The sequence below is a fragment of the Macrotis lagotis genome, chromosome 5 (assembly GCF_037893015.1).
Source record: "Macrotis lagotis isolate mMagLag1 chromosome 5, bilby.v1.9.chrom.fasta, whole genome shotgun sequence".
NCBI classification, from domain to species: domain Eukaryota; kingdom Metazoa; phylum Chordata; class Mammalia; order Peramelemorphia; family Peramelidae; genus Macrotis; species Macrotis lagotis.
Genome location: NC_133662.1, coordinates 39,262,567 through 39,287,536, shown reverse-complemented (window position 1 = coordinate 39,287,536; position 24,970 = coordinate 39,262,567). Strand labels below are relative to the sequence as shown.

General features: G+C 34.3%; 1 protein-coding gene across 1 annotated transcript in view; it reads right to left on the bottom strand.

Moving 5' to 3' along the window:
* Positions 1-8,171, bottom strand: part of HCRTR2 (hypocretin receptor 2) — a 90,504-nt gene extending 82,333 nt beyond the window's left edge. Inside the window, exon 1 of the mRNA XM_074190183.1 lies at positions 7,949-8,171. Coding sequence (XP_074046284.1) covers positions 7,949-8,171 — 223 coding nt within the window. The remainder of the gene's footprint in view (positions 1-7,948) is intronic.
* Between the last annotated feature and the right edge of the window lie 16,799 nt (positions 8,172-24,970).

The window sequence follows — 24,970 nt, the reverse complement described above, 5'->3', positions numbered from 1 at the left end:
ATAAAGTCTTACACTTTAGGTTCAGAAAAGCCAGTATGGATTTTTTATCTTAACACATACTAGATTAATCTCACTTTATTAATTTTTTCTTCCTAAACTTACAGATAAGGGAAATGACATACATTTGTTACATCTTTAATAAATATTTAATGTGCATTGGTTCTTTATAAGATGAGATTACTTCAGCACTAAATAGATGACTAGAGGCAAAGATTTCAATTTGGTATAAGGTCTCTGGTGGAATGCCTCAAGACTCTGATTTTAACCTAATTCTTCATTATTTTTCATTGATGATTTGGAAGAAAGCATAATGGCTTCTCATCAAAATTTACTGTGACAAAACTAGAAAGCATATTGAATAACCAAATCATCAAGATGTTTTGGGATAACAATCACTATGTAGATGAAATTTAAATAGAGTTTATGTAAAATTTTACATTTGGATTTAAAAATAAATTTTACAAACAAAAAACTGGATAAAGGTCATACAACCTCCAAATGAGGGAAGGGCAGAGAACTAGTTCAAGATGAGTCAACAATGTAATGTAATAACACGAAAGATAACACAATATTATATTTCAATAGCTAAAAAATCTGTAATTATATTAATGTGTATACCCCCTCTACTGGAACAGATTGCAACCATTTAGTCACTTGGTTGATGGTTTTTAACAGTTAATGTGGAATAAAAATACATCATTGTGTGGTCAGTCTGGTGATTCAATGATTTAGTAGCAACAATGTTAAGACTGCCTTAATGCATATATTACATCCAAATTGAGGTGATAGGTGTACATAATCTGCCTTTGTCAAATGATAATTTGGATTAGAAATTCACTTCTGAGCCCAAGCCTTTAAAACAGCGGTAGGGATTCTTTTTTGCTGCCAAAGGCCATTTGGATATTTGTAATATCATACATAGCAATATTTGGCCAAACATTTAATTAATTCACCTCCAAAAATCTACTAGATCTATTGAATTCCTATTCATGACAGTGATTGCCTTGGAAATGAGGGACCAATTCGCCCATGGGCCAATGTTCTCCATCCCTGCTTTATAAAGAAGATTGAGAAGCTACAGTCTATACCTACTGAAGAGGGCAATAGAGATCATACACAGAAGCATTCTGGTGAAGTGATAGGAAAAACCCCCCACTGTATTTGGCATTTGAGGTCCTGGGTTTGAATGTCACTCCCCCCCCCCCAACTTCCTATTGATATGAACTGGGATAAATCATTTAACTTCTCTATGGGTTGTTTTTTCTCATCTGCATTAAAAAAAAGGATGGGGAATTGGACTAGATGACTTGAAAGGTTCAGTTCTAAATTTATTCTTCCATAGCATGAATTGATTAAAAGTAGCTTTTTTTAATCTAAAGGAGATTGAACCAAACTGTCTCTTGAAATATTGAAATATTATATTTATTCTATGTATCTCCATAGAAAATAACAAGGAATAATGGGAAAGTTGCAGGGAGATGGGACTCCATGTAAGGAAGGGATTGTTAATAATTATAATTTCCCAAATCTACATTTATTATATTGGCAGGTTTTTGAGCAAGCAGTGTGTGACTACTTTTGGATGTATTGGGCAATTTGAGCTTTAGATTGGGAGTGAACTAGTTCACCTTTAAGATTACTCCCAAGGTTCTCTGGTTCAATGATCTCTCTTTTCTAAATTCCTCCCCTCCCCCTTTTTATTTGAATCAATTATGGATGTAGCTTCCAGACTTATTTTTCCTAATATTCATCTTTCATCATAATACTAAACTACTAAAAAGTAAAATGACTTTCTATTGACCCTAAAAATAAAGTCCAACCTTGTATTCAACTTGATATTCAAAACCCTATATATTTTATAACAGTGTGTAGTTCCACACTCATCTACTAGCCCACTATACTACCCAGTTTGCTCCATTCCCTGGAAAATGTCACATAAATTTCCAAAACACAAGTTTTTCTTCCCATGATATATCAAATGGAGTGAAAATTCTCTCTCTCTCTCTCTCTCTCTCTCTCTCACACACACACACACACACACACACACATACAGACAAATACATATAGGGCAGCTAGATGGTGCAGAGAATATAATGTCTACATCTGAAGTTGCAAGTCTCATCTTCTTGATTTCATATTTGACCTCAGATAGTTATTATTTATTGGACCCAGGGCAAGTCCTTTAACCTTGTCTTCCTCGGTTCCTCATCTGTAAAATGAACAGAAGAAGGAAATGGCAAGCTGTTCTGATATTTTTGTTAAGAAAACCCCAATTTGTGTCACAAAGAGTTGGACATAAATGAAAAACTAAGCAACAATTAATCAGTCAGATGTACATGTATATGTAACATATATATAGGTATATAAATATTATCTATGTACATATGCACATATATGTATATTCTATTGAATCAAATTCTACCCCTTCTATAAAAGGCTTTTTTTACTCCTTTTCAAAGGAATCTTCCTTTCATTTTGTTCAAAGAATTTATAATGTATTCAGTTTTCATAGTGTTTAGTTTTTTACAATTGCATTTTAAAAATTATATATTTTTTGCTCTTGTATGGTAATTTGGCATTTCTGTACTTTTTTGACTTTCCAGCATTTTGAATAGGAACTGTAGTATGCTGGTTTTCTGAGCATCTTTCATAATGTTATCTTTCTAACATCTTTTCAATATTACTTGCTAAAAGGATGAATGCTAATTGTTACCTAAGTGACCTTGCACAAGTTATTTTATGTCTATGGAATCTAATTCCCTCAATTATAAACATAAGAGAGCTGCACCAAATAATTTCAATCACTAAATCATATGATCCTATCATATAAATGAATGAATCAGTGAATGAATAGAAATTTATGAATGAATGAATGACCCATGCTGCTGTCATTGGCTTCTGAGAAAAACAGTGTTTGAATTTTCAAGGATGACTATAGTCGAATAAATTGAGATACAAATATATATATATATATATATATATATATATATATGTATATAAAGAAAATGTAGTATATACTCTAAAATATATGCATTTAACAAATCGCATTATGAAAACATATCAATTCAAAGACACAGAATAGTGATAATAAACCAAAATTCACATGAAACTGTTGAAAGACCTGAAAACAACATCACAGTTCTGATTAAATAAATCCTCAGTTAGCAAACCCTGTTACAGTTTATAAATAAAATAATTGTATTTGATATTAGCATTGTTTCAAAGCTATACAACTTTTTTCCACTTGTGACTACATTATATATTAACTCTAGGAATAGCTTAAGCTAATTTCACATTTCTATTTCTTTTTTATGCTCTCTTTTTAAAGAGGGGATGGTCAAAGCTAGATGATCTCTAGTTTTATTGCATCACTAAATCTAAGGATTCTAAAATACTGTCCTGATTTTAGAGATGGAGAAATCCAGTATTTGGAGGAAGAAAGTATCTCTTCATTGTACTTGTTTTGTAATTGGCTAGTTATTTGACCTTGGGCTAGCAACTTAATCTCTCTAAATTTAGTTTTCTAAACTATAAAAGAGAAAAAAAGGCATTAACAATATTTTTACTACTGTTGAGGAAAGTGATTTGAAAATCTTAAAACAATTTAAAAATGTAAGGTGCCATCATCATCATCATTATCATCATCATCTTCTTCTTTCATAATCAAAATATTTGAAGCAGATGATGGAACATTTCTATCCCTAGAAGCTCACTGTACTGTCCAGCTAACCTTCCATTTTTGCTTATATCTCTTATCAGGCATTTCATTTCATCCGAAACTTTTATACTTTTCTATTGATATTCTTTTTGTTTAGAGTGAACTAATATCTCATCCCTACTTTTTAAAATCCATTGTTTTCTTAACAACTTAGCTTAAAATTCTTTTATATGAAGTCTTTTGTGATATCTTCCAGTTGCTAGAATCTCCTACCATAAAATTTAATTGTATTTATTACATATATATGCACATTAATTTCATATACATATGCATATGTATGAACATATTTTTCCTCTGAATATGTGTAATTATCTAAGTAGTAATAGCTTTGCTCAGTCAAATGTACACTCCTTAGGGCAGGCACTGTTTCATTTATGTCTTTGGATTCCCAAGGTCAGATATATATATATATATATATATATATATATATATATATATATATATATATATATATCAGTAATTTTATAAAAGTTTATTTAATAATTTTTTTTGAATTGGCTAAAACATGTAGAATCCATAGTTTAATGCTGGGAGAATCTAAAGTGATGTTATTACATCTTTAGTGGCACTGACATTATTGTTCAAGGTCATACCCTGAGGCAAGACTAGAATCCAGGTCTCCTGATTTTCCTTTTCTTTAGTTTACAGACAAATAATAGTAAGAACTGACATTTAGACAACTTAGCCTTAAGGTTTCCAAACTGTTTTACAGGTATTATTTCAGTTGAACATCTTTATTATACATATTTTACAGAAGTGGAATCTGAGGCTCAGGGAGGTCAATTAACTTTCCTGTAGCAATAAAACTAATAAATATCAAAGAGGGATCATCAGACCCAGTCCTTTTTTAATCTAAGTCTATAAAATCCATTTTGTCAATTTGACAAAGCTGGCATTTTGTGCCCTCTATGGTACCTAACACAGTATTTATATATGCAGTAATTACTTAATAAATGTTTGTATAATGAATAAATGAATGACTCTGCTTCTATGGTTATACTTAAAGGCTGCCTCCTAAGTCAGTAGAAGAGGTGATCAATTATTTTGTAAAACTGTAGGATACTGAGTAGGTTCCTCATTGAAAAAAAAAAAGATAACCTTTCTATCTACCTAGCCCTATAGCCAGCTCTGTAGTAGCTGAAACACCAGTTAGAGAAGCATGTTTTCTCTTCTGCTTGAGAAAGGTAACAAATTTAGCTTTATTAATCATTTACACCTTCATGGGAATGGATTGATTTGATTCTCCCTCACCTGACAAAAGTTGAATACAGCAGATAATGAAAAATGAAGAGATATCATAAAGGCACTGAGCTTTTGAGAAGCAGAAATTGGGAATCTCTGTGAAATTAAGAGACCAATGACAGAAATCATCTACTTCACTAATGTACAAAAGCTGGGTCCTGTTACACTGCCTTCCCAGTAGAATGTTGTTAAAGAAATGTTTTCAATAAAAAAGCATTAAATTAGTGAGTTTAAGAAGATGAAAATTTTCACATAGCTAGTGAAACAGAAATAGTGAATAGAACCTGAAAAGAGGTTGATGAAATCTCCCCACTATAGTGTGATATTTCACCTTCATATCTAATGTTGTCTCTTTATATTGTGTGAGTGATATGCTTTCTTGTCCTGTCACTCTCTGCATAAAATTACTTGCACCAGAGGCAAAAAAAAAAGAGGCAATTCTCTATCTAATCCGTTTTGCAAATTTGACAGTGACATCAAAGAGCAGGAAGTTGCTGGCAAGTAATGACACTGCTCATTTGTTTAAATGTCAAACCTAAACCCTATCAACTTTCAGGGAATAGCTAAGTAAAGAAGAGATTTCAGTTCAGCTAGAGAGGATTTTTGCACTTTCTAGTCAAGAAGAAAATAATTCCAAACACCTTGAAGGTGAAGTAACATTAGGTAATTTTTCTTTTTTTTCTCCATTCCTCCCTTTCCTTCCTTCCTTTCTTCTTTCCTTCCTTTCTTTTCTTTCTTCTTTCCTCTATACATAAGTGACCTTTTCAGTACCTAGGTTTGTGGACAGTGATCTCTATTTCCCCCTAAATATTTGCAACAGGCAGAAGTACTCTAATATTCAGTTCCTAACTCTTGAAATCAAAATTTTCCTAGGCATACAAACATTGTACAAAAATTTTCACACACCCCCCCCCCCCAGGCTTTGAGAGGAATCAAAGAAGAGGGTAGTGAAGGGGAAAACTGGAATAGAAAATCACAAAATCATGAAACCATGAAAACAAGTATTATCAAAACACCTTTACATTTGTATTTGTATTCAGATAATAGTAAATTCTTAGTGCAGATCATGCATATTCCTCAATGGTTAAGTTGCATTAGTGAGGAGAAAACCCAGATGTTCAATGAAAACCATTCATTGACAATAGCTACACACACAAATAGAAGGGAATCCTGGGAAGTCATGATCACATCAGGGAGGTTGTAGAACCCAATAGAGAATAGAGACCTCCATAAAACTCTTTACTTTTATAATGTCTTAACATCATGCATCGATCAAGTTGCACTATACCCGAATCTTTGCAATTCTAAAAATGAATGAAAGGAATATGGGAAACAGGACAAACATCAGATCAGTTACATAGTCAGCACAATGACAATGTCCATCTTCATCAGCCCTGCAAGTAAGTTCAACTTACCTGAATAGATCTTATAAATATGTTTGCAATATATATATATATATATATATATATATATATATAATGCATATATATATGTTTATATATGCATACATACACACACATATATATGTATATATACATACATACATTCATGCATGCATTAAAAAAGGTAACTGTTTTAGCTTGGAGATATACTTAGAGCATACCCATAGGTATTTTAATATGTCTCATAAAATAATAAGCCTGCTCCTTCTTTGAAGAGTACTGGTCTATCATCTAATTTTGCCTATTAATGCTTCACAACTCTAGGCTATCCATTTGTGGATAGAGGGCAATATGAGACTAGTATTGAAAACTTGCTAATAGTTTACTATTCTCCCTAATCTCATTACTGTCTTTTGACTTCCCACTCAAAACACTTCATTCCAGTCTACCTTCCCCTTTATATTCCCTCTATTTCCTTATATTCATTCAGGGGAAACTTAATCTAAATCACCCCTTCTCTTGATTCCATCCTACTTAAGCCTCCCTCCATCTATCCCTATCATGGGCATTTGAAACAGCATCCCATTCAAAAAATCCTTAGCTCTCTCCCAGCAAGTTTATCTTCACTCTCATTTTTTTCTCTTGTCATCCCCTCCCCAATTTCACCTATAATTCAAAGGTTTTTCTTCTTTAAAATGAAGAGCTTTGTGGGTTCCCACAGATCACAAACACACCCTTCCTCCTTTCCCTCACTCCCACCTGCACCAGAACAGAGAAGAGGTAAGGAAATTAATGTTTTTGCTAGTTACCTCCTTTTCAAGCAGCAAGGTCTCTCCTTTCTGGCTCCTATATACTGAACAGTAACTGAAACATAGCCAGAACAATATAAAATCTTAAACAACTGATAAATCTAAGAGAAGGTGAGACTTTTTCTCTGATACTGCTCCTTTCCACCTTCTTTCCTAATCGTTCACTGTTCTTCTCTGGATCAGTCCTTGAGGGGGACACGTCCCAATATGCCCTTATTCCCCCCACCCATCACCATTATTCAAGTCTGGGCAAAATCTACCTTGCCAGAAAGGAGCAATCTGCCTTTGGAATCGAACTTTAGTGATTCAAGTGAGCTCTTTCTTTAAGGGGGAAGGTCTGGGGATTCAAGTACCTCACAGCTTTGGTACTCATCCTAACTAGAGAAGTACCCAACTTCAATAATAAGAAATCTATTTCCCTTCACTAAACCGGATCCAAACCTTTAGCCATTGAGTCACCTCTCCTTCCACCCCCAGATGCTTTCCTGCTGGGTGGAGGGTAAAGAGGAGAGGAAGGGATAGAGATGAGGGCGGGATTGGGGGTGGGAGATTGATCTCCCGGTGCAAGGCAAGGTAAAGGCAAAATTTCAGTGCAATCTTCCCCTGGCTAGTTAAAACAGGAAACTTTTTTTTTCTCCCACCAAGCTTAAGAAAACCCGCACTGACTAAAGCTATTAACTCTCAGACCCCTTTGTGTCTATTGTCCAGAGTGGCACATTGGGGTAAAAGGACCTTGCCCAATCTCTGACAAAGGCAAGATGACAGTCTTTTGGAGAGCTATCCGAGAGGACACTCACCCAGGACATTGCCAATGAGCGCCACGATGAATACGATGATATAGCCAGCTATCAGAACCCATTCATATTCTTTGGGGTGTAAGTATTCTTTCCACACGTAGCGCAACAATTCCTCATCGTCATACAGGGAGAGATTCCCCAGCGGCTCCTGAGTCCTGTTGAACTCCGGACAAGATGACCAGTTCTGACAAGGCGAGGATGCCTCCAGTTTGGGGCCAGACATCACGGGCTCCGGGACCGGGGGTTCTCAGTGCTGCAAGCTCGGTTTCCTCTTCTCCACCTGCTCCATGGGCGCTCCCGGTTCACGGGTTGGGGGGGGCGGGGGGAAGGAGGGGAGTCTGAGAGAAGGGAAGGGAGAGGGAGGTGAAGGGAAGCAAATGACGTGAAAACTTCCCGAGCCAATGCCACTCCGAGACTTTACCCAGGGAACTTCTCCTCCCGCCACCCTCCTCTGCCTCTGCCTCTGCCTCTGCCTCCTCTGCGTTGGTTGTGCCAGAGCACCGAGGCATCAAAGAGAACAGGCAGCCAGCATTCAGGGCTGCATCCGTAACACTAGGAGGAGCAGAATGCAAGCATAGCGCAGCCTGAAGGAGACCATTCCAACACTGAGTCCTCAGTCCCTCTGCCTACCAGTATCCTCCCTCGTGAAGAGGGGAGGGCTAGAAAGGGCGTTAGGGAAAGGAAATCGAAGGGAAAGGCAATTTTGGGAGCGGAGGCTAATTCTCTTTCAGAATTTTAATACCTACCTTACTCTTCCCTGTAATTTCACATACAGTTTCTGCTCGCACAGATATTTCTAGATGCATGTGGACATTGCAAGATATACATACAAGATTAGGACATGCTTTAGGTCAGCTTCATGAGCAATCTCGGCTACAGCATAAACATTCTGACACAAGCTTCCTCAAACCCAATGACCGAAGACCCACTTAAGACACACATTTGAAAAACAGACATGTTTGAGTTTCCCGACTTAACACTTGCCTAAAGCCCCAGTGTTGTTGCGGTTGTTGTTCCTCTCTTCCCCCCCCCCCCCAACTCTGTTGTTTCTCTTTTGCTTTTTTTCTCTCTGGTAGATGAAAATATTCCCATGCTGGAGAACTGACTGGAGGTGAATTTATATTTGGCAAAGGTGAGTGTCAAATGAACTTTGAAGGACATTAAGGGGTCATAAAAATGATTACAGTTTTGCTTTACTTTCTAAAGAGACCATGTATATTTCATTCAACCTGAAAGAATTTCTCAAAATGACCTTTTAGAATGAGGAAAAAATACTCAATGGTGAATTCAAATACTAGCCCGATTTATCCCCTCACTGAAATATTGATAGCATGATAGATGCACCTGTCATTCATTTGGGGTAATGGAAGAATTTTCAATGCCATACAGAATTCCCTCTCACAGGTTAAATGTTTTCAGCTTTGGCAGAATATACTTTTATGAGTTTTTCCTATCTATTACTCCAAAGTATGTGATCATGATTTCATAATGAAGAACAAGAAAAGTGACTTGGAACATTATGTGGTCTGCTTTCTGACCGTATGAAGGAATGACTTTACAATTTTTCTTAGAGATGGCCCTTCAGGATTCAACTCAATTCAATTTCACAAACTTCCTAAGGTTTCCAGTGATAGGGAGCTCATTATCATGTCAACCAATTCCATTTTTCAAAACTACACCATAAAAATTCCTTTCTTATGGTGAGATGAAATTTGATTCCCTGCAAGTCCATTCAGGAATAATAGGTATTTCTGCTTTATAATTCAGGCTGAAAGAACTTTAAGCTTAGAGTCTCTGAGACCTTGAGTTCAAATTCCAGTACTGCAACTTAAAACCTCAGCCACACTGAGTAATTCACTGGATATATTTATTCTCATGTAAAATGAATTAGTTTTGATCATCTGTGGCTACACAGAGAATGTCTTTTACTATTATTTATGTCTTTATGTATTTGAAGAAAATTATGATTTCTCTCTTCCCCTCCTCATATTTTTTTTTAAATCTTTTCTGTGTTGAATATGTTCAGGTCATTCAAACATTCTGTTTATCTTCCTTTCAACATAGTTTGGCTAATCAATTTTATTCCTGAAATATATTAAAAAAATCAAACATTAGCCAGAGTACAGTGAGGCTATCATAGATAGCATTTTTAACACTGTACTTCTACTAATTCAGTCTATAAAAAACATTAGCTTTAGATAGGGATGTGGTCTTTTTCATAAGAATTGCTGTCTAGTAAACAATAAGATTAACAATAAAAGAGTTAAGAGTTGGAAGGATGATTAAAAATTATGCTTCTGATTGAAGACACTGACATTTTAGGGGTGATTTAGAGGTCAACAATAGTCTCTCTGGATTTGTGTTCTACACATTTTTTAGTTAATTCTGCAATGTGTCTAGACAATCAACAAAATAATAAATTAATTACTGATTTGTAGTGCAGGCTGATTTCTGAGTTATAAATGCTCAACCTGAAATTTTAACATTGATGGCTCTAGTCAGATGGTTCTAGCATTCACCTCAGTTTATTTGAATTGCCAAAGGCTGCACAAGTATGAAAGGGGAAGAGCTGGAAGTCTAACTCAGGTCATAGGACTTAATATCTTGTATTCTTTCCATGTATCTCCCTCATTCTTTAGTTTAATATTTGATTTTTGAATCTATATTTATGATTTTACATTAACCACTTTCAAATTGAAAGTCATTAGATTTGATCCTACCTTCAAATCTGAGAAGTCTGACAATTTTGTAGACTCTGATGCTATTTTTCTTTATATTAAACTATTTGTCTATTAGTGTAATATACAGAATTGCTAGGACTAGGTTTTACATTCTACTCTAAGTCATTGATAAAAATGTTATACTATTTTGCCCCCTGTGGACAGTACTTTCTTTACTTGATTTTTTTACAGTAATATTTTTTCCATCTGTACAAACTATAAAAATAGGTTATTTGAATCACTCTGCAGTCATTGGTTTGTTTCAAAGTTTTTGTGCCAGGGAAAAAAGGGAGAAAAGGAAATAACATGATAAACTTATTACATATTTAAAAGGAATAACAAGTTGTACATAATAGATTTTCAGTTTCATGAGCAATCATCTTTTCTATTATACTATGTTATGGATACGCTTATCTTATTCTACAAATTAAACATTAAAAATAAGCATAATTTTTTTAAATGATAGCCAGTATGGAGTGGTCCCTCCTTCTCGCTGTTTCTGACTCTCTGTTTCCTTTCCTCCTTTTCTCTTTATAGCTTCCTCCTTTTCTCTCTCACTTTCTCTTTTTTCTCTGTCTCTCTTCCTCTCTCATTTGTTATCATATCCTTTTGACCTATCTCCTAGGTTAGAACTCCATCTTCTTTCCATTCTTTTTCATTAATGAATTTAAAATATATTCACTTTCTCCAAACTTAAATTAGACTAGAGTATCATATTGAATATAAGAAGAAACAAATAAAAATTTTGCCTTCCATCATTGAGGAACCACTGTATATCAAGAAAAGTCAAAAATGGATATGTGGAGAAGCGGAGTCAAGATGGTGGCATGAAGGCAGTATTTCCTGCGAACTTTGACACCCCCAACACCCCCAAAACAAAGGATGGCTCTAGCCAAAATTTAGAGAGGCAGAACCCACAGAAAGACTGAGTGATACATTTTCCCAGTCCAAGATAACTTAGAAGTTCTGCAGGAAAGGTGTGTTTCACCAGGACTGGGGGTTGGAAAAAAATCCATCTGCACAGCCCAGCTCAGCCCAGCCCAGTCCAGCCCAGCTCAGCACAGGCAGCCCAGAGATCACCCACAACAGCTTGAAAGGCGATGAGAGAACTCTGCTGCACCTGGGGGAGTGTGGAGTGAGGAGCATGGCCACAGAATCTGCAGTGAGAATCAGGAGAAAGCAGCCTGCACCCCCTCAGAGACAGTAACGGAAGTCTGCAGAGATTTCTCTGCTCTGGGGTAGGACTTTGCAGTTTGCCTAAGCTCACATATTGCAGTTTGGGTTTCCATACTAAGATAGCTTCCATAATAAGATAGCTTCCATACTTATAGACCCAGGGCAGAGGGAAGTACTGGATCATCTATATATCAAAGCACAGGCTAGAAAGCATAAGACCTTGAGGAATAAAGGTCCCAGTGGGGTGTCCCACCCCCAAAAAAACCCCAAAGCCTTGGAAGTGCTGTAAATTAGTCTTGGGCTGAGGAAATGCATAAACAACAGAAAAAAAGAAGAATCTGATCATAAAGAATTACTTTAGTCCCATGGAAGATCAAAACACATACTGAGATGATGACAAAATCAAAGCTTCTTTATCCAAAACCTCCAAGAGAAATAGAAAATGAGCTCAAACAAACTTTGAAAAGCATTTAAGGGAGGTCGAGGAAAAATTGGGAATAGAAATGAGAGCCATGCAGAAATATCATGAAAACCAAATCAAAAGCTTGTTGAAAGATAAACACAAAAAAAAATACTGAAGAAAATAATATGTTAAAAACCAATTTAGGCCTAATGGAAAAAGCAAAACAAAAGACAAATGAGGAGAAGAATGCCTTAAAAAGCAGAATTGACCAGATGGAAAAGGAGATAAAAAAGGTCACTGAAGACAATAACTCGTTCAAATGCAAAATTGAATTAAAGGAAGCTGATGACTTTGCAAGAAATCAGGAAGAGGGGCAGCTAGGTGGCTCAGTGGATAAAGCACTGGCCCTGGAGTCAGGAGTACCTGGGTTCAAATCTGGTCTCAGACACTTAATAATTACCTAGCTGTGTGGCCTTGGGCAAGCCACTTAACCCCATTTGCCTTGCAAAAAAAAAAAAACCCTAAAAAAAAAAGAAATCAGGAAGAAATAAAACTCTTCCAAAAAAGCCAAAAATTAGAAGAAAATGTGAAATATCTCATTGGAAAAAAAACTGACCTTGAAAACAGATCCAGAATAAATAATTTAAAAATTATTGGTATATCTGAAAGCCATGGCCAGGAGAAGAGCCTAGACTTCTTTTTTTCAAGAAATAAGACAGCAAAATTTCCCTGAGATCCCAGAAGCTGAGGATAAAATAGAAATCAAGAGAATTCACAGGTCACCCCCTGAAAGAGATCCCCAAAGAAAAACTTCCAGGAATATTATAGCCAAATTCCAAAACTACCAAATCAAAGAGAAAATTCCAAAAGCTGCCAGAAACAAACAATTCAACTACTGAGGCTCCATAGTCAGGATTACACAGGATCTGGCAGCATCTACATTAAGGCTCGTAGGGATTGGAATATGATATTCTGGAAGGCAAAAGATCTTAGTTTACAACGGAGAATCAATTACTCAGCAAAACTGAACACCCTCTTTCAGGGGAAAAGATGGACTTTCAATGAAACAGGGGACTTCCAAACTTTTCTATCAAGATGACCAGAGCTGAACAAAAAGTTTGATCTCCAAGTACCGGACCCTGGTGAACCATAGAGGGAGTGGAAGAGAGGGACTAATGATGGGGAACTTGATGATGTTAAACTGTTTGTATTCCTGCACGGGAAGAAGATGTTGATAACTCATATGAACTTTCTCATTTATAAGAGCTGTTAGAAGGAGCATATATAGACAGGACATAGGAAGGAGCGGAATATAATGGTATGATGTGGTAAAGGGATGGAGTCAATGGGTGATGGGGGAAAGTATTGGGAGGAAGGAAAAGGAGATGAAGAAGCTGAGAGATTTCACATAAGAGTCAAGAAAAAGCTTTTTCAATGGAGTTGGGGGGTGCAAGGGGGAATGAGTGATCCTTCATTCTCATTGGAAATGGCTCAGGGAGGAAATGACATATATCTATATATTTGAGAGGAAATCTATCTTACCCTGGAGAAGGATGGGAGGAAGGGAGAGGATGAGGGGGAATGGGGGGAGGAAAGGGGGGAATAGGTGATAGGAGAGAGGGAAGATCAAGGGAGAGGGTACTTAGATTCAACACACTTTTGGACAGAGCCAGGATGAAAGGAGAAAGAGAATAGAATAAATGAGAGTGGGAAGAAATAGAGTGGAGGTACAGCTAGTAATAGCAAATGAGGGCAAAATATTGAAGCAACTTCTCTGGTGGACTTAAGCAACTCACTCCAGAGACAGAGCCACTGAAATCTGAACACAGACTGAAGTACAATTTTTTTTCTCTCTCACTCTATTCTTGAGGTTTCTCATCTTCTTGGGGGGGAGGGGGTTTATGGTTATTTTTATGTTTACTCTTATAACAGCCTTCTGGGGGGAGGGAAGGGGGGGAATTGTAGAATTCAGAGCTTTGTAAACATGATGGATACATATTACTATTGTATCTAATTGGAAAGCAAAATGTTAAAATGTTAAAAAATATAAAAGTTAAAAAACCCCAAGACCCCTCAAAATGAATATATGATTTAGACAAAAAATGGAAGTACAAGGCAATTAAGAGACCAAGTAATACCCTTTCTATCAGCTCTATGGTGAAGGGAAAAATTTATGACCAAACCATGGGAAAGAACATTATAAAATTCAAAATGCATAATTTTTGTTACATTAAATTAAAAAGTTTTTGCACTAGACAAATCTAAAAACTTGTGATGGAAAATACCATCCACATTCAGAGAAAGAATATTGGAGTCTAAATGGAGACCAAAACATACTATTTTCAATTTTTAAAATGTTTTATGCTTTTCCCCATCTTGTGTTTTTCCTGATTCTTCTTTAACAACAATACTAATATGGAACTGTGTTTAACATAGTTATATGTGTATAATGTATCAAATTATTTGCTGTTAAAGAGAAGGGGTAGGAAAAGAATGGAGAAAAATGCGGAACTCAAAATCTTACAAAAATTGGTGCTAAATACTATTTTTGCATGTAATTGGATAAAAAAGAAAGAAAAATCTTCCCCAAATCACATTCTTCACAACTTAACCCTGTCCCTCAAAAAGGATTTTGCTGAATGAGAGTCAATGTTACAAAGAATTAGAAGGAAAGTAGAAAGCTGGAAAACATTTTTTATAACCAGTGTGGCTGAAAAAGACTTCTCAAATATATAGACAACTGAGTCAAATTTATAAGAATACAAGTTATCCAGCTGATAAATACTCAAAAGATATACACAAGCAGTTTTCAGATTAAGAAATTACATTTTCATAGTCAGATGAAAAAAATGTTTTAAAGCATTATTAAAATTAAAACATCTCTGAAGTACCACCTCACAACCTTATGATTGACTACAATGACAAAAAAGGAAAATGATCAATGTTGGAGAGGATGTGGGAAAATTGGGACACTAATGCACTATTAGTGAAGTTGTGAATTGATCCAACCATTCTGGAGAACAATTTGGAACTATGTCCAAAGGTCAATAAAACTGTGCATACCATTTAATCCAGCAAACCACTTCTAGGTCTTTATTCCAAAAAGATCTGAAAGAAAATGGAAAGAAAAGTCATATAGCAGCTCTTTTTTGTAGTGGCAAAGAAATAGAAATTGAGGGGATGTTCATTAGTTGGGAAATGGCTGAACAAATCATGGTATTGCAAGGCAATAGAGTACTATTATTCCATAAGAAATTATTAGTTGTTGGACTTCAGAAAAACCTAGAAGGAACTATTTGAACTGATGCTGAGTGAAGTGAACAGAACCAGGAGAACACTGTATACATTAACAGCAATCCTATGAGATAGTCAACTGTGATGAACTAAGCTCCTCTAAACAGTTCAATGACCAAGGATAAATATCAAAGAATTGTTATGGTAAATGCCATCCACATTCAGAGGGAAAAAAACTATGTAATCTGAATACAAAGCAAAACATGCTATACTCACTTAAAAAAATACAGTTATCAAAGACAATACTAAATGACTTGTGACGGAAAAATACTATCCATGTCTAGAGAAAGGAGTAAGGAGACTGAATACAGATGAAAGCATTTTGTTTACACTTTTAGAAACTTGTTTTTTATTTCTTTATTCCTAGAGACTTTTCCTTTTTGTTCTGATTTTTCTTTCACAACTTAAATTAATATGGAAATATATTTACTATACTTGTACATATATAACTTCTACCATATTACTTATTGTTTTGGGAGAAGAGAGTGAAATGAGGGAGGCAGAAAAATGTGGAATTCAAAATCTTACAAAAAATAATGTTGAAAACTATCTTTACATATACATGGAAAACATAAGAATGATAAAAATAAAAATGAATATTTTAAACTGTCATTAAAAAAGATTGAGGAACATAATCATATCCCAAATATGAGTCTATGAATCAAATTGAGAGTTGGTCACCAATAATAAAATTAATAGGATACTATACTTCTCTAGAGTAATGTTTGACTTACCATTTATTCGATAAATGTGACAATACTCCTAAAAGTCAAATAAATGTCATTTTAATATCTATTATTGTTAACTATATTCTTATATTCATAGGTTTTTATTTGATCTTCCTCTCTATTTTTGTTCATCAAGTTATGATTAAAATTCACTGTATATGTCTCTGGCTGTTTGTTAATGGAATAGTTTGGGGGTGGAGCCAAGATGTTAGAGTAAAGGTAGGGACTTGCCTAAGCTCTCCCCCTCAAACCACTCCAGAAATCTTTAAATCAGGTCTGTCCAACTTTCCCTTATTCTAGAGGTGCATTAAAATAAAATATGTAATCAAGGGTCCCACTCAGGATAAAAAAAATACAGTATACTAACATAATAGTTTTTTTGTCGTCTTAGGTTTGGCAAGCATTACAAAAAGTTTTGATACTTTTAACTTCTTAGAAAATGAAGAAACATGAGTCATCAGTATGATAGGTGAAGGCACAAAGCACAAAACAACAAAGTGATAACACAACAGTATAAAGATGGGTGCATCCTAGCCAATCTGTATCATATAGACAAAATGCAGCCCAAAGATCACCTGACAATTCTGTGTAATATGTTCTATCCATAATAATGTTTAAAAACATCAAAGAAAATTAATATCAGTGATATTATTTATTAGTGATAGAATTAAAAAATCTAAAATTCATTCCATGCAAATTATTGTTTTATTTATTTTTTTGCTTCTGAAAATCAAAACCCACAGGCAGGTCAAAAATAACAGGGTCAAAGCTCCTGAATTGAAAGCTTCCAAGGGAGCTATGAATGGGTCTAAGGCTATAGAAGAGCTCAAAAAAGATTTTGAAAATTAAGTAATGGAAGTAGAAGAAAAATTGGGAAGAGAAATGAAAGTGATGTGGGAAAATCATGAAAACCAATCAGCAACTTAGTGAAGGAGATACAAAAAGGTACTAAAGAAAATAGCATCTAAAAATCAGTTTGAGTCAAATGGATAAAGCAGTCCAGAAAGTCAATGAAGAAAAGAATGCTTTCAAAATCAAAATTGGTCAGGTGGAAAAGGAGATAGAAAAACTCTCTGAAGAAAATAATTCCTTAAAATGTAGAATGGAACTAAGGGTAGCTGATGACTTTGTGAGAAATCAATAAACAATAAAACAAAAGAAAACATTAAAAACTAGAAGAAAATATGAAATACCTCTTGGAAAAACAACTGACTTGGAAAGCAGATCTAGAAGAGATAATTTTAAAATTATTGAACTACTTGAAACTCATTACCAAAAGAAGAAACTAGACTTTATTTTTCAAGAAAGGAAAACTTCCCTGATATCTCAGAATCAGAAGGTAAAATATAAATTGAAAGAATCCACCAATCACCTCCTGAAAGAGATCTCCAAACGTTAACTGCCAGGAATATTATAGTCAAATTTCAGAAATCTCAAGTAAGAATAAAATATTCCTTTCAGCCAGAAGGAAAAAAAAATCAAATATCATGTAGCTACAGTCAGGATAACAAAAGTTTTAGTAGCTTTTATGTTAAAGGTTTGTAGGTCTTGGAATATGATGTTCTGATAGGCAAAAAGTGCTTGGTTTGCAACTGAGAATTAACTACCCAGCAAAACTGAACATTCTCTTTCAGAGGAAAAGATGAAACAGGAACTTTCAATCTTTCCTGATGAAACAACCAGAGCTGAACATAAAGTTTAGTCTTCAAGTACAGGACTCAGGTGTAGCATAGGGACAGTGGCAAATCATGAGTGACTTAAGGATGCTAAACTGCTTGCATTCCTTAAGGGAAAATGATACTGATGACTCATATGAATCTTCTCACTTATTAAGGAAGTTAGAAAGAACAAGGCAAAAGAGGGAGATGAATTTGAAGATATATTAAAAAGATGGAGTTAATGGAGCAGAAATAAATATATTGGGAGAAAGGGGAAGCAGAGAGAGAATAAAGTGAGTTGTTTCACATGAAAGAGGCAAGAAAAAGTTTTTCCAGTAGATTGGAAGAGGTGGAAGGTAAGGGGGAGTGAGAGAGCCTTACTCTCATTAGATGTGACTCAGAGAGGGAATAACATGCACACTCAATTGGTTATTGAACTCTTTCTTATTATAGAGGAAACTAGGAGAGAAAATGGATGGGAGAAAGAGGATAGGGATGGGGGGAGTAAGTGATAGTAGAGAGGAAAGATTATGGGAGAGGGTAGTCAGATGCAATACACTTTTGGGGAGGGATATGGTGAAAGAAGAGAGAGAGAATAGAATAAATTGGGGTGGGGGGATAGGATGGAGGGAAATACAGTTTAACAAAAGCAATTGTGGGAAAATATATTGAAATTCTCTAATGGACTTATGATAAAGGATGCTATCTTTCCCAAAGGAAAAGTTGGTGGGTCTGAATATAGACTGACATATACTTTTTATCCCCCTCACTTCATTTGTCTTGAGATTTTTTCTTTCTTTGTGAGGATGGTGGTTTATGTTTACTTTAAAACATGACTATTTTAGTAATATTTCTCATAGTTTCATATTTTTATCCTATACCAAGTAATTTGCTTGAACACTGGGGGATGAAGGTGGGAGGATGGGAGAGAATTTGAAAAACAAGGTTTTGGTAGTAAATATAGTAGAATGCCTCCATTTTCAAAGCTCCTATTGCATTTCCTCATTTCATCCCCTATGTTTTATATTGTTTTGCTTTCTATTAGTTATTTCTGCAGCTCTTCCTTATTCCTAATATCATCAGGTGTTGAGCTTTCTCATTCAACTTTAGTTTCTGCTGTAGTTCTTTGCTTTTCTCTGTGTATGGTCTAAGTACAACTCATCCATTTATCTCAAAATTGCCTTCATTCTGGTTGGAGCCAATAAAATCTCCCTGCCCAGGGGAAAAATAGTCTAAATTAAAGAGGGAAAAAAGACATGTTTTATAGCATTGAGCATGACATTTGTCACTAAGGGAATAAATCCTGAATTTATTTTGATAGGAAAAATATAACTCTACCTGCAAAATATTATAGGTATGCTATGCATAACTAGAACAGAATTATTTTTACTATTTCATTTTGCCTTAGTCATTATAAACTTCCCCATAATATTTTTCCATGAGAAATGGTTCTTTATATTCTATGCTTTCAGGAGAATCGGTTCATTTCTGAGTCAAATTAGGTTGACTATAAACCTTATCTTCACTCCAAGATCACGTCCATTCATTTAGGGCAAAAAAATCCAAGAATCATTGATAGAGAGTTGAAATTGATCTTAGAAGTCACAGAGTAAGTCACCTCATATCTTCACATTTTATAGGTGACAAAACTAATGCCCAGCTTGTCCAGGCTCACAGAGTAACTTTCTTAGGCAAGATTTGAAACTAGCTTTTTATTTCTCATCATACCACTGTTCCTATTAATAAACCCCAATTGCTCTCCAATAATCTTTTTTTAACTCATGACTGAGATTATTCAAATCAGCAAAGATAGAAAACACTCTCTACTGATTATCAAGGCTTAGAAAAGCTGCTTGTTATTTTTATTGACTATTTCTCAAAAATATAGAAATCATTCTTTTAAAAAAATATTCAGCTTTATATGGGAGGGGAGCATTCCAGTATCACTTTTCCATAAAAAAATTAAATGACCATATGACAATGTGATGTATAAAATGTTTATTATATTGGGAACTCCTAAGTGTCAAATAGGTAATAAAAATGTGTGTTCCCATGAACATGTCACTTTCTCTTAGGATAATTTTTTCAATCCAATGTTTCAAAGAGTGAACTTCACTCAATGATCTTTGTGTTCCTTTCAGTTCCGTGATCTAGTGATAACCATTAGATCAACATAGGTGATTAATTTATTTGCTAATCCAGGAAGTTTGCCAGTTCCTTAAGTTACAAACATTCTTCTGCCCCCCCACCTTCATTTTTTTCCTCAAGTATTTTATCTGTGTCCACTCTTTGCCCAATCACCATCAGGCGTAATTTCCTAGATAGATATATCCTTGGCTAGCACAAGTACCAGTCATAAAAGTGATTTTACTATAGGTTCTTTTTATAAAATTTTGAACAGTTCTAGTATTTCTTTTTTAGTTTTTGCACAGTCCTAGTATTTTTTTTTTAATTTTTGCAAGGCAATGGGGTTAAGTGACTTGCCCAAGGCCACACGGCTAGGTAATTATTAAGTGTCTGAGGCCGAACTTGAACTCAGGTCCTCCTGACTCCAGGGCTGGCACTCTATTCACTGCATCACCTAGCTGCCCCAAACAGTTCTAGTATTTCCAAAATATTTCCTACCATTCTTTTATTTTTTAATTAAGTTTTATTGTGATATTGTGTTTATATAACTTAGATGTTTTGGATTACATTATCTCTATGCAGTAAGCCCTCCCTTTCAAAAAATAAAAACATAGTTAAGCAAAAGAGAAAACATAAGGAGACTCTATTGTATCATGTCAGTTATTTCTATGGCAAAAATTTATTATTCCTCTACCAAAAGGAGGAAAACTGCTTTCTTCATCTCTTCTCTGGAATCAAGATTGATCCTTACATTTATGTGACATTCAGTTCCACTTTAGTGTTTATTTTGCTTACATTACTGTAACCTCTACATATGTCATTCTCCCATTTCTTACTTTATTTCATTTTAATTCAAACAAGCCTATGCATGTTTCTTGAATTCTTTATATCTACACATTATTCCAGCAGTATTATAGTCATATACACTAATTTTTAAAGCTATTTCTCAAAGGACACACACTGTTTACAGAGTGTTGTACAAACACATAGAGTGCTATCATGAGTATTTTAAAACATACAGTATCATTCTGTCTTTATTTGACCTTCAATCTCTTATTTCAATTGGGCAAGTTTGTTGTTAACATGTCAAAAATCTTTCACCTATCATTTGTACAGTTGCTAACATAAAAATAATTCAACACTAGGTAACTTTTGAAAGTTTGAAAGAAATGCATATAAAATAAATGGAAAGATAATTGTAAGAAGCTAAGGGAAAATTTTGAAGTATTAAAAGGTAAAAATGGAAGCAATTCATAAAAATGTCTTCATAAATTGAAGGAAAACAATATTATATTGGACCATTAAGGATGCTGTAACATAGCTTTAACTTTGCAAAGTTCATCTTAGGAAGAATAGAAAGATGGTCCAATGCTCTTCTTTAGTACTAAAGCAGCTCAGGAACAAAAACTTTGAAGGTTAGTAACAATAAAACAGTAAAGTTATCAAACCTATTCAAATACTCTATCAAATTATGGCATTCATTTTTACATTATTTTCTAAATGACCATATATTTATATTTAGATATGTATATTTAGATATGTATTCCCACATATATTCCCAAACAAATACATGCATATGTATTGTGTGAAAGTAAATATGTATATATATATATATAAATATTATACATATGTATGTTTATTATATATGTATGAGTATAAACATAGGCATACATAATCACAGATCTAATTTATATCCTAAATCCATATCCATCTATCAATATGTATATATATATATATGTATATATATATATATATATATGTATCTTTGTACACATATATGGAAATGGTTATATATATCAATATTAATATTGATATAGCTTTGGGTCTGGATACTCTTGCATGTGTATGAGATAGGAATGACACTGTTGCAGAAAAGGAAACTCTTTATAAGGGCAGGTCTCAACCTCTCAGAAATTTATAGTCTTAGAAAATTAGCAAAGATAATTTCAAGAGGTTAAGTGAGGTTATATCACTTAGTCAAGTTTCCATAGGTTTCAAGGTTCCAAGGCAGGATGTACCAGAGGGAGGGTTTAAACCTAGGGTCTTCTTGGCTCCAAGGTCAGATTTCTATATATTATGCCACATTTCCCTCATATACACACAAGTATTTATAATTATATATATTTAATATTTAAATGCAAATATGTATGTATATACACACATGCTCACACACATATACTTGGCAGCTTGGTGGCAGTAGATACATCACTCTAAAAGCAGAAGCAAAACACTCAGGAAACATTTCATGTGCTGTTTGATTATTTATGGATAGCCAACCTTATAGTTCATTTGGGGACAATATTGTAAATACTTTAAAATGGTTACATCTCAAATAAAGTTTAAATGCTTCAGACCTAACACCTTTTGTCTCCTTTTATAGAATCAATGTTCACATAACTCTATTTAATTTCTAAATTTATTATTCAATTATGCATAACCCATCAAATATTTGGCTTTCTCAGGAATTTTGGATATGCCCTCCTTTTGTCCTTTCTTTCAAGAGAAAAAGCATAGTTAGAGTAAATGCTAATAGTATTTTCCTTTATTCATATTTGGAAGGACTGTCTGTATTCACTAGATCTTTAAAAAAAAAAGGAGCAGTATTATTATACCATTGCAAATATGGGAGTCTGAAAATCTTTTCTTACTAACATAGAGTAAGCAATATCAGAACAATGTACACAATGACTACAATAAAATAAACAGAAAAAAAATGAAAGAAAGCCAAATCCTTATTACTATTAATCAGCAATTATGATCCTAAAGAATTAATGTTTAAGACATCTTTCTTCAGCAGGGAAATTCAGTAGGGGACAATGAATGTGGACCTGATACACATTAAAAGATGAAGTTTCTGTGTCTATTGTTTTTCCTTAAGTGTTTTACAAGGAAAAGTTGAATGGGTAAAAGGGAAATGTTTAATGAAAATGACTATAATATATTTTTTAAAAGCCATCAATTAAAAATAATAGAAGCTTTTAAAAAAAATTAAGAAGAATATTTCCATTAGACTAGGAAGGTGTATGCTGCTTGATCCTAAAATATATTGCATGCCCATAATAGTTTTGAATAGTCTGGTTAGCCTGTAAATGTGTGAAAAAACATGACAATTTTAGAATCTTACCATTAATTTTTTTTCTGTGGAAAATAGATACTGTATCTGGCTTAGAGAAAATAAACTTAAACTCTGGAGAATTACAAACATTAGAAATCGAAGTAAAAAAAATTCATGAAGTTTTCCTGGTAAGAAAAGTTTCTTTATTCATAATCTCTATTGATTATATTCACACTAGAGCAATCAACCAGATAATTGCCCCAAACTTCCAACAATTCAGACAATCATTCCTCAAATAAAAGACCATATCATCTCACTCAGTTGTGATGTTTGCAATGCACTCTGGAATATGAGGTATAGTGTCAGGAAGATCTGAAATGTGATCCTTCTGACTTACTATTTTTGTCACCTAGGCAAGTCATATAATTCCAGTGAGTTTCTTCTGGGAAAATTGGATGATGATTATGATGACCAATGTACCTATCCTACAAAGTTATTGTATAACCTGAGTAAGGAAATGTGTGTAAAGCTCTTTGTAAACTTTGAAATATATAAATATGTTTCTAAAATTTTTTAATGTAGTTTCTGGAATCACATCAAAACTGCTCTAAACTGAGCAATCTTGTAACTTTTTGTGCTTTGATTCCCCTCTTTGCATAATAATAGCTAATATGAAGATAACACTTGATATTTTGCTTAACACTGTATATGTTATCACAATTGACCCTCACAATAACTCTGTGGGGCAGGTTTTATTATCTCCATTTTGTAGATGAGGAAATTGAGGCTAAAAGACTAAAGTGATATGCTTAAGTCACACAATAGGAAGGGTCTGAAGCAATATTTGAACAGTTCTCCTGACCCCAATCTCAGTACTCTATCCACTCAACCAGCCATGATTAACCAGGACACTTAATGAAATCCTCAGGACCTCTAATGAATATAATAGTTACATACACAGCAGTTTAATACTGTGTGGAAAAACAACTAACTGGAACAAGTGAGATATTTCACCAAATTAGAGAAAAAGAAAATTCAGGAACATGTGATGATCCCCCCCCCCGCCCCAGCCAAAAAAAAAGCAAAACAAAACAGAGCACAAGGATAGGATTCATATCCAGTGTTATAGATAGATTTATTTTACAACTATTCCACATTCTTTAGACTTTCTGACCAGCTAATTTTGGAAAATTTGTTCCACTCAAGCTAGTACAAGCATCTGGAAAAGAGACTGGTGGAGAGTTGAGAGGAAGGGTCAGGTAGTCCATTCCAGCTGTCATTTGATGCTGAAGTTACCTAATGTCCACCATTGTAATTTCTTCATCAAACAACTAATAGTACAAATACATGGCTGCTGAGATAATGTAGGAAGTACTGAGGAAAAGAGGTATGGTAGAAATTAAAGGTATTTACAAAATGGTATTAAGATGATTTCATGTTATTATTTGCTTTTCATTTAGTTAAATATTCTGAAAACACAAGTTTAAAAAATGTTTCCTAGTCTTAGCAAAGCATATCCTCTTATGCAATTGATCAATATTTAGTTTTAAAATAATCTGATACAATACTGATGGAGAGAAATGACTTCTATTTAAAGAAGTATTACACATGATTTTTAAATAAGTTGTTCTTACTAATTCATTTTAATATTTTTATTTATATTTGAATGATTTTCAATTTTTGTCAATCTGTTCATAGTGTAGCAGATTTTTTTTGGAAATAAAACAAAAATTTATTAAAAGAAGTTACAATACATAGGAAGGGATAGGTAGAGAGAGAGGGAGAGAGGGAGAGAGGAAGAGATAAAAGAACAGCCAAGCAGCATTGGCTGGGCCAACAGGTCAGAGAAGATTGTAGCTGT